This window comes from Amphiprion ocellaris, chromosome 11, assembly GCF_022539595.1.
Source record: "Amphiprion ocellaris isolate individual 3 ecotype Okinawa chromosome 11, ASM2253959v1, whole genome shotgun sequence".
NCBI classification, from domain to species: Eukaryota; Metazoa; Chordata; class Actinopteri; family Pomacentridae; genus Amphiprion; species Amphiprion ocellaris.
The window spans coordinates 24,027,856-24,044,297 of record NC_072776.1 but is presented as its reverse complement, the minus strand read 5'-3'; the positions used below and the strand labels follow the sequence as shown (position 1 = coordinate 24,044,297).

General features: G+C 40.3%; 1 protein-coding gene across 2 annotated transcripts in view; it reads right to left on the bottom strand.

Annotated features, from left to right (window-relative positions):
* Positions 1-538: 538 nt before the first annotated feature.
* The window catches only part of adcy5 (adenylate cyclase 5), a 178,934-nt gene continuing 163,030 nt past the window's right edge, over positions 539-16,442 (bottom strand). For both annotated transcript variants that reach the window (XM_023277993.3, XM_035951777.2), the window contains exons 18-21: positions 14,393-14,656; positions 8,782-8,986; positions 8,290-8,414; positions 539-3,981 (exon numbers count right to left, since the gene is read on the bottom strand). In XM_023277993.3, coding sequence (XP_023133761.1) covers positions 3,853-3,981; positions 8,290-8,414; positions 8,782-8,986; positions 14,393-14,656 — 723 coding nt within the window. In that variant the 3' untranslated portion in view covers positions 539-3,852. The remainder of the gene's footprint in view (positions 3,982-8,289; positions 8,415-8,781; positions 8,987-14,392; positions 14,657-16,442) is intronic.

The window sequence follows — 16,442 nt, the reverse complement described above, 5'->3', positions numbered from 1 at the left end:
TAAATTTCAAGTAATTTCTAGATCTTGACAAGTTATTTTGGTCATGAAGCAAAATACTATATTGTCAAGTTCTAGATACACTGTGATCTGTAAGTTGTGATACACGTGTAAATAAAATGAGGCATAATATTGTCAAAAATGGACTTACCTTTCTTAAGAAATTTCAGGTTGTTCATAATGTTTTGTAAAGCGATATTTCATTAAGTGTGAACATAACTACATTTTCAAAATGTACTTTTTTGCACTAAAACAAAGGAGAAATTTGGTGTTATCCATTATTTATTGGTTACTATGCCATGATTTCACGGTCCAGCCCACTTGACATCAAATTGGCCTGCATGTGGCCCCTGAACAAAAATGAGTTTGACACCCCTGACCTAAACTATAGCATGTCCACATACTTTTGGACACTTCTTGTATGTCTTGTCTGTGGCTATAGGAGTATGCTGAGACAACAGCTTTCGCCAATAAACAAAATCTAAATCCATCCAACATAGGCAAAATATGCATGAAAAAATAATCTGAAATCATACAATCGTACATGTGAAACATCTCAGCAGTTTATTTTACTGTATATAAAAAAGAAGCATAGTGTTTAACATGACAACAAAAAACAACCCATGGTTTTGTCTCTGAAGTTGTTTTTGTCACAGACACTGCTTCACCTTCATCATGTCATTATGAGCATCTTCAGCTGCAGAAATAAAAACCATGTGATCTTCCCCTAATCTTTCAGAAAGTACAAACTCATCCCATCATCTCTGATTTGTGCCTTCTCTCCAACACCTCGCGTTCTCCAGTGGCACATTCATTCACAGCAAATGGTACAATAGAAAGGGGCTCACATGGGCGTAGAAGGGCACTGCAATCAATGAGTCAAATGGGGCGAAAGTTTAAGTAATGGTGTGTAAAGATAATGGTGGCAACAGTACAGTACATTAACAAGACAAAAACCACCAGAGTAGACCAGTGCAGGGTTTCCTCATTCCACAAGCTCAAAACAAACATTGTGGACAAATGCCATCCTTCTTTTGTCCTTTTTTTTAAATAAAGGAAAGTAAAAGAAAAATCACTAGGATTTTAAAGATAAGGCTAATCGTTTTTTGTTTTGTTTTTTTACTGTCAACGAAATCCCATGAAAAGACCAAACTGTAAAGATCTTTTTAATAAGTATTGCTAGTGTAGTAATATACTGATATATCTTATGCCTCTGTACTACAAAGTGTCTTTGTCATAAAAAAAAACTATTCATTAGTGAGCCATATTATTATACAATTTTGACAATGACACAGAAAGCATAGAGTGTGTCACTGAAAAAAACTTAAAATACATTGATGAGTTTTTAAAAGCAAACTTTTTGGATTATATTTGCATTAATATTATCCAAACCTAACCTCAAAAAGATCAAATATTTAAATTTTCTAACATCTATTTATTAATTATTTCCCAATTCTACCTTTAAGCAGTTTCACAAAATAATTTTTAAAATGCTTCTAAATTGTTTATTTGTGATTCCATTTATCAGTACATGGTAAAAATGTTTTCTTCTTGTTTAAATATGTATTGTGTTCATTAAAAATAGTCAATATATAAAAATCCACTGAAATCCAACTCACTGAGCAGCAGCCGGGGTCTGACTGGCCAGACTCCTGTCAACACACTGCTGCTGGCAAATCACAGCATAAGCTGTTCCTCTTTGCATTCTAATTACCTTTTAATGTTTAATTATTACCTCTGCCAAGGACATAACATTTTCATTTTCAGTCAGCAGCATTATGCAAGCACTAACATCCCAATTTTCCTGAAACTCGATGGAAAAGTGGAAGAAACAGCCCATTAAATTCAGGTGTGGAAGCAGGAGTGCCCTCCTAGTTTCTTTTTATTATTGCATATGGATCATTTCAATTCAAATTTAATTAATTTCTGGCAACTGTGTAAAAATTCACTTTATTTATAGGCAGCATTTTAACAGAACTAAGTCTAATTATTACAATGGCACTGCAGTTCATTCTGAGTCACAAATAACATCAGTGCAGTAAAAAATTACTAGCCTCACACACCAATGTGGATTTTATAGCGAAAGTCCCAATTAATTTGCAGAATCCAGTGTGAGTAATGTTTGTTTTCACAGGGGCTGAAAATGCAGCACATGAAAGTATATAAAGATTATCAGAAAGCATGGAAGTTAGGATTTTGCATGTAGATTTTGCTTTTTTCATGAGATCCTTTTAAGCTTTGATTGAATTCTTTTTGAAAACCTGGCACGAGATAAACTAAGATAGCCAAGATAAACTAAACCAGATGCAGCATCTGGTAAAAACATCGCTAAAAATCACTCAAGTCTATGAAACAGGTCGGTTTGTCTGATGACATGCTGAGAAATGATGTAATACTGGAGAAAACTGCTTGGATGAGAAAAGAAAACAGCAGATGAAAGGGCACATATCCACACGAGCTCATCTGTCCACAGAATGAGCATCTTCACCATTGTCAGAACAGAGTCCATATTAAAGGCCTCATCGGAGATCATTGGACATTCATTGGGTCGTACCATCTGATTGAGCAAACAAGAGTGGGTCGTGGACAGGTGGACAGCTGAAAGCACTGCAGTGCAAAATGGCTTTTTGGGCACCAGAAACTGATGCATTTCCGTCCTCCAGTCTGTCATTCAAAGCGCGCCCTCACTTGGTTTGACACTTACTTCTTACAGTGAGATTGAAACACATCAACGAAGGGAAATCATCGTGAACGGCGTCATATCAACAAACGGCGGGCTTCCTGTAGATTGAACATGCTCAATTTCACTGAAAAGAGCAAGACCAAAAAAAAAAAAAAGGCATTCAGGAGTGTTGATCTGCTGAAGCTAAATGGCACATTAGCTGTGGCTGTGATCAGGCAACACCAGTGAGCACTACTGAAATCCCAACATGAGAGTTATACAGTATGTACATCTGAATACACACTGGTGTTTATAGATAGCTCTCTAATATATTAATGTACAAAATATAGAATCTTAAAATATCTCATAGGGTTGGTGTTCCGAAGTCAAAATACAAAAATTTTGAAGATTAGAAAAAGCTCTTCGCTGACATCCTCTTAGTGTGTTTATATGCTGTTGATACTATCATAGGAGGTTGTGATTTCACGCGTCTGACAGGAAGCTTTCTGTAAACACTGGGCAGCATCTTCTCTCTGTACAGTTTAACAGGGATCTCCTCATTTGTACTCTTCAGCAATAAGACATAAGTTGCTATGACTCCATCAATCTGTTAATTACTGATGTGATTAGATATCGATAGCAGGACGGATAGTGCTGCAGTGCTGGCTTAGTGCCCACACTTTAGAGATTTGTACCTGTATCACAACAACATGGAAAAAGTGTTTTACAAACAGTACATGAAATCAAATACATACACATAAAACCTTCTGTGTTTTACATGTACATACTGTATGTACTTCAGCAGGTGAAAGGCAGAAAGAAAGAGAGGAGGCCGCGTAGCTTATGTCCTCCTGCAAGATTTGTCCGAAAACACTTCGGTAGATTGAAGCGAATCAAATTTCTAATAGAACGTTATTCCTTCGCGACCGAAATCTGTCTTTGCGCTCCGATTGGACATCTTTGGTCTCATCAGCAGATTCAAGCTAGCAAGGCCTCTGCTACCCATAAGCTCTTCCACAGGCTGAGCTTTGGGATGGAGTTTCTCATCCGTTGTGGCTTGGGGTTTGAGGAGGGTTTGGTGCTGCGAGAAGAGAGTCAGTCTCCGTCCGCCGGAAGCTATCAGAGAGGTCTGTGAGCCTGCTTGTTTTGTCATAAGGCGCTTAACTCGTTTTGTGTCTGCCACTCAATGTGGGTTAACTGCTGGAGGGTCCATTGGTGAGGAAGTAGGTCATCATCTCCCCTTTGCCCTTGACTGTGACCACGCCTCTGTATTCCAGTGTGTAGTTATAGGAGCTCAGTACCTGGTACAGATCGGTGGTCACCTGAGGGCAGAGAGCAGATAGGATACTTAGAGGACAGGTTTGTATTTTCAATTTTCTAAGATTGCAAGATACGATCAAAAAGTTTCAGAACTGATCCTGTTGTGCATTAATGTGCACGATCATGCACATGCAACTGTTGCTAGCAGCAACTCTAGTAAGTCAGGATTCTATGTCATGTCATGTGATTAACATTGTGTTAGATGCATTTTTATGGCTGTAGAATATCTGCAGAAGATAATCCAGAGATCCAACAGCAGTCTGTACAGTGGAAGAGCCCACAGTGTTTTAGCAAGCAAATCATGTCAGGAACGAACCAAGAACATGTTTGTTGTTTTCTTCAACATTCACAGAGTTGTGCACCTTGAATTCATCCTCCAAGGTCTAATCGTCAGTACAGAGTTCTACTGCATGTCCTGATCTGTGTGATAGAGACCATTTTACTGAAATTACCAGAGATGTGTGTGATAGTAAGTGGGTGCTCCATCATGACAACACATTCATTCACAGTGTGAGTTTTTTGGTCGCACCAACACAATTCTTGCTCTCCATCCAACCCACTTGCCAGATTTGGCTTCTTGAACCATTTTCCTCTGGCTTTGGAGACTGCGGAGTCTTACATGTGAAAACTATTGTTTCTTCTCTGGATGGTAGCCGCATACCCACCTCTCATCAACAGCGATGATCCTTCACAGTGAAGGTTGGATCATTCTGGCAGGTGATTGACACAGAATGTGACGTTTGCTGTTTGAACCAGTTTGCAGCAAATGGAAAAATTGCAAAAACCCACACCACCAGCTATCTCAAAGCTTTTTTGCAGCACATAATCTAAATTCATGCAAAAACGTGACATTGGTGCCAATAGAAATGTTAATTTAATCCATTGTTAGCATAGTAACTGCTAACAATAACAAGAAAAGCACTCAGAGAGCGCAGTACTCTGCCAAGGCTACTCATTCCTTGTATCATTTCTGACAGACAGGTCCTGATAAGTCTGCAGCAGTCGATTTGTAGTAGGATCGCAATCATGTGATCGTTAGCAGGCAGTTGGCATAGTGTTCACTTGTTGTCATAGTTACAGTGACGCTGTGCCACTATCTCGCAATGATACAATAATCTTTCACAAATCCGTGGATACAGACTATAAGCTGCATCACTGACAAAATCTAATCAGTTGGTCCTGGTGTCATTTCTGGCCTTCCCTGAAAATGTCATCCGAATCTGTTAGTCCGTTTTTGAGTAATGTTGCGCAGAGACAGACAAACAGACAAACCAGTGCCGATCGTCACATAACTCGGCCGCGTTCCTTGGCAGTAACTATATTGATTTTTTTCTAAAGGTGCAGTGGAGAAATTATATTAAATCAAAAGGTGCAGCTCTGAGTTAACAAGTTTTAATGTTCTAATATCTGATAGAACAAAACAAAATGGCAATTTGACTGACCATTTTTCATAAGTTTAATAGACTTTTTTCAGTTTAGCTACTTGTGACATATGGTTTTACACAGCTTAGGAATGCTCTCAGTTCCACTTGATTTTATTGTGTTTTGACAAGGGAGCTTTAAACTAATTAATAATGACCCAATGCAAATTTTATTCATAGTAAAGGTTTTTAGTAGTGCTGTCAAACAATTAAAATATTTAATCAGAATAATCACAGGGTTGTGTGGATTAATTTCGATTAATCACTCTTCACTATCATTCATTTTTAATCTATATTAATCGCATTTCATTCTGCATGCGCAAACAGACTCAAGAAAGAAGAGAATATATATGCACTTAAGGTGTTTATTAAACACTTTTAAAGGCTCATATTAGAATCCCCGACTAGCGCATTCTTTGTGTTAATGTGGTACACTGGTCCCTCATCATATCACTGTTCACTTCTCACAGTCTGACTGTATTGTGGATTTTGAAATTGTGTTTGATTCCGCAGATGTTTCACTATGTCACAGAATTTTGTGGTACAGATATTTTTTCTGTATTTACTATTGCAGTGAATTGCACTGTTAGCTAGCACTGGAGAATAGATGTTTACTTGTATGCATTGTCAATTCTAGATGCTTTTACTTTGACACAAAGAATACAGTACAAATGTGGCAGGAAGTCATCAAACACACTACACTTCATAATCACGCTCCTGACAACATAACACTTAACCAAACTCACTAGGCTGACTAAACCACAAAAACACAATAAAACACAAACACTAGTAACACTGTAACAGAAACATAAACCACAATAATGACATTTAAACCCCCAACACCCCAAACTCCCATAGCGCATTGCAGCACAACAGTTCAGTCATAGTAGCAGTAAAATAAGCATTTTCTAGCCTAAAAAATTGAAAACAATCTAAAAAAAAATGTAAAAAAACCATATTAAAAGAATATTTGATCGAAATATAATGCATAGCGTACAGCGCTGGGCTCTGATTGGCTCAGCGACTGTAGCATCAGTCTCCTCTGTCTCCCCTGATATGAGTGTAGCACACATGGTATAGCGGCTTCAGTATCTGCCCTTTTCCGTTTCACACAGACGTCTGATCGCTGCGCAGTGTTGTTCTGCGGTGATGTGCAGTGTGTGGGGAGGGTTTATAAAGCCTTAAAATATATATCAACAAGAAAAGCACTCAGAGAGTGCAATACTCCACCAAGACTGTTCATTCTCTGACCTTGCGCTGAACACAGGCGTGTGTTATGCGTGTGTGCGTGAATCACCTGACGTAATATGTAGGGCGGCAGAATTGATGGGACTCACAAACACCCCCACAATTTAATCATTCAGTTCTTGTATCATTTCAGTTGGCAAAGGTGGATTTGTAGTAGGATCACATGATCGTCAGCAGGGAACTTGTCATGGTTACAGTGACGCCGTGCCGGTGTTGTAGTATTTTCCTACTCCCCGGCAAAATCTGACTCCCCCTTCGCGTGAATGGCAGGGAGTTACGTTTCACTCTGTGGCCACTTAACGGGTTTTCTGTTGTACGTTCACTGTTTTTTGTTGTTTTCTACTGGTTTTCAGGTTAAATGTGATTAAGTAGCGAACTGTAGACATGCTTTCCTGTTAAATATGATTATGTGACAGGTTTCTCCCCCTCTTCTCGTCCGTATGTCCGCATCACCAGTGTCTAAACGCCATTGGGGGACATCTTACGCTACTCTCAGGTTCACTCGTATGAGGACGTCAGGACAGGGTGTAGTCGCCCAAGATTTTTCATATTCCATCAGCGTTGTACACGTGTCAATAAAATAACTGAGAAAATTTTCTATATCCTTGTTTAAAATCGGACTCCCCGAAGAATGCAAGACGTGGTACCAAAATATGTCTGGTACTTATATATAAAGTGTTTAGTATAAGTATAGTACTTACGTATAAAGTCATTTATTATTGTTATTTTATTGGACCAGTTAACAATAGAATAGAATAGAAATTCTTTATTTATCCCACACCTGGGAAATTATTTGCTACAACAGCAAAAACACCAAATCACAACAAGTTAAAAAACATAGTAAATTACAGTCTGTAAAAACAGAATAATAAAATAAGGGGCTAAAGTGATCACAGTGTGGCAGATTAAGAACAGAATGACTATTTAAAAACTATGACTTTAACAGAAATATGCAGGTTGAGTTAACTGTGCAGGTTGTATGATATGAAATACAAAATCTGACTCCCCCTTTATATTGGGAATGCAAGAAATGACAACCTCCAAATTTTCTCAGTAGGCATATCTGGACTTCTGCTGCTGTTGTATACAGTATCAACTATTTAGTCATTACAGGGGAGAAGTTGTAAGGGGAGTCAGATTTTGTTGGGTCAGTTAAAATCTGACTCCCCCATTAGGAATGCAAGAAGTGACAACCTCCAAATTTTCTCAGCTCGAACATCTGCACCTCTGCTACTGTTGTATGAAGTATCAAGTATCTAGTCATTACAGGGGAGAAGCTGTAGGGGGGCCCTACTGTTTACCATCTTCCATTTCGAGTTGCTTGGGTCTGCCACTACCGGATCACCTGCCCATTTACGTATGCGCGACGGTAAGTCTACTTGGACAAACTGCTCGGAATGCATTGCCTGAGACGTTTCAGGGACTTTGAGTCATTCTGCGCTGCAGATGCATTAAAATTTTTAATCAGATTAATCATGATAATGGATTAATCTGTGTTAACGCGTTAATTTAGACAGCCCAAGTTTTTAGTATTGGTTTGTTACATGGACTGTCCTGTCATCAAGCTGATGGGGCTCTGTTTAAAATGATCAGTGTGAATTTGACTGTTAGGATATGTAAAAGTGTATCACTCTACTTTACCTGGATCCTCTCCGGTACACCTGTGCTGTCCATGCGACTTGCCACATTTACTGTGTTCCCCCAGATGTCGTACTGAGGCTTCCTGGCCCCAATTACCCCAGCAACTACCGGACCAATGTTCAGACCTAAGAAAGACATGAATATAAAATGACACAAAGGACTTAATTACTGCCAAACAGTGACATAAAAATGACAAAAAAGATGTGGCAGAACAATTAATCGTACTGTCTTACAGCGCTTGGATGGCAAAATGATATTCATTGTATGGGGTTGTTTAGATCAAGTTTTCTCTTCTAAATCAGACACTCTGTACAGTACATCAGTCTGGTAATTGACTCTTCAGGTCTAACAAGACAACTGAGCATTAGTCTCTGTTCCGACTGCTACTGGTCGCTTTCATTTCAGTCTCAGTCAATAACCATCTCACACCCTCTGTTCTCCCGGTTGGATTTACAAAGCAGCAGCTCCTTTCTTTTCTGTTCTGCTGCCCACCTATTTTCATCTTGAAGTTGTTAAAGGAGTGTTCATTGATGTATTTCATCTGGTCCATCAGCCTCATGGCGTAGTCAGCCAGTGCTCGGATGTGCGAGCGCCCGGCCTTGTCGTACGTGGAGTCGTTGAGGCCGGACGCCGCCATATAGGTGGAGCCAATGGTCTTGATCTTCTCCAGCTGGCGGAACTGATCCTCGCTGATGATCTGGTGATAGCAGGGAGAGAGGTTTAATTGTTTTATTTTATCAGTGGCTATATTTAGCAGGGTGCAGGTTCACTGAACCCAATTCCAAGTTAAAATGGCTCTTTTTCCTTTCTATTTTTTTGTATCAACAGTAATTTACAAAACATTTAATAGTCTTAAAGTTTTGGTTCAGAAAACAGCATTTAAGGAGGATTTTTCTGTTTTTAAATTCAAAGTTTGTTGATGAAACTGCAGGAAAGCAGGACACAATGTTATGAATGTAGTAGAGGAGCATCTAATGGTGAAATAACCAGATATTTTTGGTATTAGTTGGTGGAGACCAAACCAGAGTGAATATTGGACTTTTTCATCATCAGGTTGTATCAAACATGACTCCAAAAGAATGCCAATGTTGCTCCATGTCAACTTGGAGGCATAAATAAGCTTTTTTTTTGGCGATATTTGCATTCACAAAGCATCACAAACTACAACTCCAATGCAATCCAATTAGATCCTATCTCCTCCCATAGCTGTGCATTCTGTGTGAGCTGGAAAAAAATCAGTTTTTCGTACACAGCAATGTTTCTGTAAATAGGAAACTTGGTTCGATCCACACAATGGTTGTCCTGTGCACATCTGTGCTTGTGCACAGGACTGGAGAAATGCGAAGGGAAGGAGAGATGATGTAAAACAGAGGCAGAAGAACTCAGAGTCAGTTAATCTGTCAGATGCTTATTATCAAAATCTCCAATCTTTCTCCAGAATTGCAGATTTCACGTTTAAGTGTGTAAAATCAGATAGAAGTGTCTCCTTAAGTATTACAGTTTTTCTCAATTGATAAGACACTAAATTCCATTCACTGCACACAGCCACCAACTGACTGCACACATTTCTCAAAAACAGGACTCTGCTGTCAAAACTTGAACACTATTCATGGTTTGCACACAGTTTCCAAGACTCTTGCACTCTTTTTGCAAAAGACTGAACACGTTTTTTGTTCAGTTGAACACACTTTTCACTCACAGCACACATTTTTCAAAAAGTGAACACTCGGAAGCAGAATTGGGGCACTGTTCCAACACTGCTGTCACAGTTAAGACACAACAGGTAAAAACTGAAAACACTGTTGCCAATGAACTGCACACTACAAAACCTGCTGGAAAATAGCATTAGCTGTTCAGAATGGATGTCTGAGGAGCAAGAGGTCATGTTGGAAGAAGAGGATGTGGACGACCCAGACCACAGCCAGAACCAGAACCTGAACCTGAACCTGCCCATGCACCTGGTCCTGGACCACTTTACATGGTATGTATATGTTGTTTGTCACTTCATTGACATGTCTATGCTGGAACAATACAAGCAGTCAGAAATGTTCTGAGAATACTGTAAAAAATCTAATGCATAATTCTGGTTCACAAGTGCTAGTAAAATTACAGAAAGTGTACATGACTGACTTTTTCTCTGTTTTGTGTGCATTTGTTCTAGAGAGTTTTTCAGTTGGATTCTGATGATACACATGAATACATCTATGTGGATGAAGCTGGTTTCAACCTGGTCAGGAGGAGGAGAAGAGGGAGAAATCACTGGACAACGGGCTATAGTCAACATCCCAGGTCAGTGTGGGGGCAATGTAACTCTCTGTGCTGCAGTAAGCAATCTTTGGAGTAATTGACCGTCATGCAGTTCTGGACCCATACAACACCCAGCATTTGTTGACTTTCTTGATGGACTTGGCAAGGGCCTACTCACACGGGTGCAGCAGGGCGTTTGGCAAGAAGACATGGTTTTTGTTGTTGTCTGGGACAATGTTAGTTTTCATAGAGGACTATTGATTTGGGAATGGTTCAATATGAACCCTCAAGTTATTGTGTTTTTTCTGCCGCCATATTCTCCCTTTCTGAATCCTATCGAAAAATTCTTCTCTACATGGAGGTGGAAGGTATATGAGCGGCAGCCATACATTCGGGAAAATCTCTTGCGATCAGTGGTCTTGGCATGTTGTGATGTTTCTGTTGATGCATGTCAGGGCTGGATCAGACACACTAGGTCTTTCTTTCCACGTTGCCTGGCCAGAGAAAACATAGCTTGTGATGTTGATGAGGTCTTGTGACCTGACCAGGCTGAAAGAATTGATGCAGACGTGGTGTAAATATCTGCATATTGTACTGTGTACAATACAGTGCTGTATTTTTTGTCTAACATTATTTTTATTTTATAATGTACAGTCAGGCACTGCAATGACCCCCTCATTCATTTATAGGATGCATTTGTGTTAAAATTGTCATTTTTGAGGACTGTATCATTGTTTCCATCTCAGAGAGGACCTGCTCCTTGGTATAATTCCCAGCTGCGGACTTTAAAGCAGGTGTCCCGAAAGCTGGAAAGGAAGTGGTACTCCACTAATTTAGAGGAAGTTCATGTAGCTTGGAAAAATAGTCTAGTAATTTATTTAAAAAAAGCTCTTCGTGATGCCAGGACAACATACTATTCATCTTTAATAGAGGAAAACAAGAACAACCCCAGGTTTCTCTTCAGCACTGTAGCCAGGCTGACAAAGAGTCAGAGCTCTGTTGAACCTTGTATTCCTTTCGCTCTGAGCAGTAACGACTTCATGAGCTTCTTTACAAATAAAATTGTTATGATTAGAGAAAAAATTAATCTGACCCTTCTTACAAATGTCACAGATGTATCATCGAGTACAGATGCTTTAGAATTGGCTGTAAGACCAGATGGACATTTAGAATTTTTCACTCCCATACATCTCTCTGAACTAATTTAAATAGTTTCCACATCCAAACCATCAACATGTCTTTTAGATCCTATCCTAACTAGACTGTTCAAGGAGGCTTTACCTTTACTTAATTCCTTAATGTTAGATCTGATTAATCTATCTCTAGTAACAGGCTATGTACCACAGGCTTTTAAGGTTGCTGTAATCAAACCTTTACTTAAAAAGCCCACTCTAGATCCAGATGTTTTAGTTAACTATAGACCAATATCCAACCTCCCATTTCTCTCTAAAATTCTAGAAAGAACAGTTGCAAATCAATTATGTGAACATTTACAAAGGAATAGCTTGTTTGAAGAGTTTCAGTCAGGCTTCAGAGTGCATCATAGCATAGAAAAAGCTCTGGTGAAAGTTACTAATGACCTTCTCATAGCGTCTGATAATGGACTGGTCTCTATACTTATTTTGTTGGATCTTAGTGCAACATTCGATACAATCGACCACAAACGTCTATTACAGTGACTAGAACACTGTATTGGCATTAAAGGGACAGCACTGGACTGGTTTAAATCCTACTTATCAGACAGGTTCCAGTTTGTGCATGTCAACAATGACTCTTCTGAACATACTAGGGTTATTCATGGAGTTCCTCAGGGTTCTGTCTTAGGACCAATACTGTTCACATTATACATGCTTCCCTTAGCCAATATTATTAGGAAGCACTGTATTAATTTCCATTGTTACGCTGACAACACTCAATTGTATTTATCTATGAAACCAGATGAAACTAATCAGCTAGCAAGACTGCAAGATTGTCTTAAGGATATAAAGACCTGGATGACCTGTAATTTCCTACTACTAAATTCAGACAAGACTGAAGTCGTTGTATTTGGCCCCAAACATCTCAGAATCTCGCTTTCAAAGCATATAGTTACTCTGGATGGCATTACATTGGCCTCCAGTACTACTGTGAGGAACCTCGGCATTATCTTTGACCAGGACATGTCCTTTAACTTACACATCAAACAAATCTGTAGGACTTCATTTTTCCACCTGAGAAATCTTGTAAAAATCAGGAACATCCCATCTCAGAGTGATGCAGAAAAACTAGTCCATGCATTTGTTACTTCCAGGCTTGACTATTGCAATTCTTTATTATCAGGTTGTCCCAATAGCTCTCTGAAACATCTACAGCTGATCCAAAATGCTGCAGCCAGAGTGCTGACGGGAGTGAGCAAGAGAGATCATATTTCTCCTATACTGGTTTCTCTTCACTGGCTTCCTTATAAATCTAGAATAGAATTAAAAATTCTTCTTTGACATATAAAGCTCTTAACAACCAATCTCCATCATATCTTAAAGACCTGATAGTACCATATTATCCTAGCAGAACTCTTCGCTGTCAGACTGCAGGCTTACTTGTTGTTCCTAGAATCTCTAAAAGTAGAATGGGAGGCAGAGCCTTCAGTTATCAGTTATCGGTTATCTCCTGTGGAACCAGTTCCCAGTTTGGGTTCGGGAGGCGGACACCCTCTCTATTTTAAAGACCAGGCTTAAAACCTTCCTTTTTGACAAAGCTTACAGTTAGGGCTGACTGGGGGACCCTGGGGGGGTCAGCTGGTGTCTTCATTTGCACAACTGACTTCCACTTTGTCCCTTAGTTCTGCCCCTAGTTATGCTGCTATAGGCCTAGGCTGCTGGGGGACCTCTCTTGATGCACTGAGCCCTTCTCTAGCTACCTTTATATTTAATATATATATCAATATTGCATTACACTCACTCTGTTTCTCCCTGTGTCCTCTCTCCGAGTGTCCCTGGTCCCAGAGCTGGATGCTTCAGATCTGTGGTTGTTCTCCCACCAACTGGCCTAGTCTCCATCTGTGGGATGCTGCTGCTGACCTTCCTCCAGCCCACTGCTTCCAGCTGCCCATTTCAACCAATCTACTCTGCATTGCCCTTACTATACTTGATTTGCTCATCTACATATTTTTGAATTGTACCACCAGCTATATATGTAGTATATTTAATGCCATAACCGTACACCATAGCAGTAAACTATAATCAGTTTCCATGTCAGTTGTACTTTGCATGTATCATCTGTCTTATCACGCTTGTATCAAATTGTTTTATGTTCCTTGTCGTCCCCCCCACCCCACCCCACCCCACCCCACCCTCACCCCCCACCCCCACCCCCACCCCTCTACCTCTATCTCTCTACCTCTCTACCTCTCTCACCTGCTCAAGGTTTTTTTCCCTGTTAAAAGGGTGTTTTCCTTGCCACTGTCACATTTGGGCTTGCTCTGGGGGTCAGGCATATGGGTTCTGTAAAGCGTCTTGAGACAATTTGACTGTAATTGGTGCTATATAAATAAGACTGAATTGTATTTTACACTTCATGTGAAAACACAGTGACAGAAGTGTTTTGTATTTAGCAGTGCAGTGTCCTACTTTTGCTTCATGTGTCTTAATTTTGAAAACAAAGTTCAAATTCTGACAATAAAGTGCGCTTTTGACACAAGTGTGCAGTGCTTTGCAAATTGTGTCCTAATAAAGAAAATAGAGTGCAGTGTTTTGGGAAATGTGTGCTATTTTTCAGGAACAGTGTCTTATCAATAGAGAAAAACTGTAAGTAGTAAGTAAAAGCCACAGATTCACATCCTCCCACATGCATCCTTCAGTTGGAATAGTTCCCAACTTACCTCATCAAAGTCGGCGATGATTTCATTGAGCAGCCGAAGACACTCGACCCCCTCGTTGTTGGCCTCCAGCTCCACGTAGAACTCAGAGAAGTTACTGATGGAGGCAAACATGACAGCGACGCACTCACAGGACTGGTAGTAGAGCTCGTCGTTTCGCCGCTCGCGCTGCAGGAAGTGAGCGGCCACGTCTTTCGGCAGGATGTTGTGGAGGAGACGCCGGTTGTAGGCCTGAAGTTCCTCCATCTCCTCCTTCTCCTCTGTGGCCTGATGAAGAGTTTGATGATCAAAGAATAAATGACGAGTGGATCATATGTTACTACTGCTGAGTATCCAAAGTGAAATATCTCAACTACTCTTATGTCTCATTCCATCTCAATTCACCAAATTTTTAAAAAAGTTCCGACCTGACCATCTCATATTTCTCAGACTTTTATCTTTTCTGTGCATGCTATTAAGTAAAAGCAAAATGTGGGAAAAATGTTTTAACTTTTTGAGTTAAAAATTCCATAAGAAGATGAGGTCATGTCATTTTGCATCTTTTCTTCGCACCAATCTTTGGATCAACGTTTGAAGTGCCATAACTTGAGAAATAATGTAGCTTGAGTCCTGAAATTTTGTAAATTTATTGATATGTAGACATGTGTTTTAATGGTCCAACCCTGCTTAGATAGAATAATACAAATCAGCTATATGATGGTGCAAATCTGGTCAAAACCAAATTCTATTTTTTCTGTATTCCGATATTCCACTAACCTTAAAACCTATATTTTCCCCCTAAGATGCTGATTTTTGTTTCCTGTGATTGGCACCAATAGGAGCGTTAAAAATGTAGAGTATGTTGCCAGTCAGAGGCGACATTATGAGAAAATATATATATACACTATATTGCCAAAAGTATTCGCTCACCTGCCTTGACTCGCATATGAACGTACGTGACATCCCATTCCTAATCCATAGGGTTCAATATGACGTCGGTCCACCCTTTGCAGCTATAACAGCTTCAACTCTTCTGGGAAGGCTGTCCACAAGGTTTAGGAGTGTGTTTATGGGAATTTTTGACCATTCTTCCAGAAGCGCATTTGTGAGGTCACACACCGATGTTGGACCAGAAGGCCTGGCTCTCAGTCTCCGCTCTAATTCATCCCAAAGGTGTTCTATCAGGTTGAGGTCAGGACTCTGTGCAGGCCAGTCAAGTTCATCCACACCAGACTCTGTCATCTATGTCTTTATAGACCTTGCTTTGTGCACTGGTGCACAGTCATGTTGGAAGAGGAAGGGGCCAGCTCCAAACTGTTCCCACAAAGTTGGGAGCATGGAATTGTCCAAAATGTCTTGGTATGCTGAAGCATTCAGAGTTCCTTTCACTGGAACTAAGGGGCCAAGCCCAGCTCCTGAAAAACAACCCCACACCATAATCCCCCCTCCACCAAACTTTACACTTGACACAATGCAGTCCAACAAGTATGGTTCTCCTGGCAACCACCAAACCCAGACTCGTCCATCAGATTGCCAGATGGAGAAGCGTGATTGGTCACTCCAGAGAAGGTGTCTCCACTGCTCTAGAGTCCAGTGGTGGCTGCTTTACACCACTGCATCTGACGCTTTGCATTGCACTTGGTGATGTATGGCTTGGATGCAGCTGCTCGGCCATGGAAACCCTTTCCATGAAGCTCTCTGCTGAAGCACTGTTCTTGAGCTAATCTGAAGGCCACATGAAATTTGAAGGTTTGTAGCAATTGACTCTACAGAAAGTTGGCGACCTCTTCACACTATGCACCTCAGCATCTGCTGACCCCGCTCCGTCAGTTTACGTGGCCTACCACTTCGTGGCTGAGTTGCTGTCATTCCCACACACTTCCACTTTCTTATAATACAGCTGACAGTTGACTGTGGAATATTTAGGAGCGAGGAAATGTCACAACTGGATTTGTTGCACAGGTGGCATCCTATCACAGTTCCACGCTGGAATTCACTGAGCTCCTAAGAGCGACCCATTCTTTCACAAATGTTTGTAAAAGCAGTCTGCATGCCTAGGTGCTTGATTTTATAC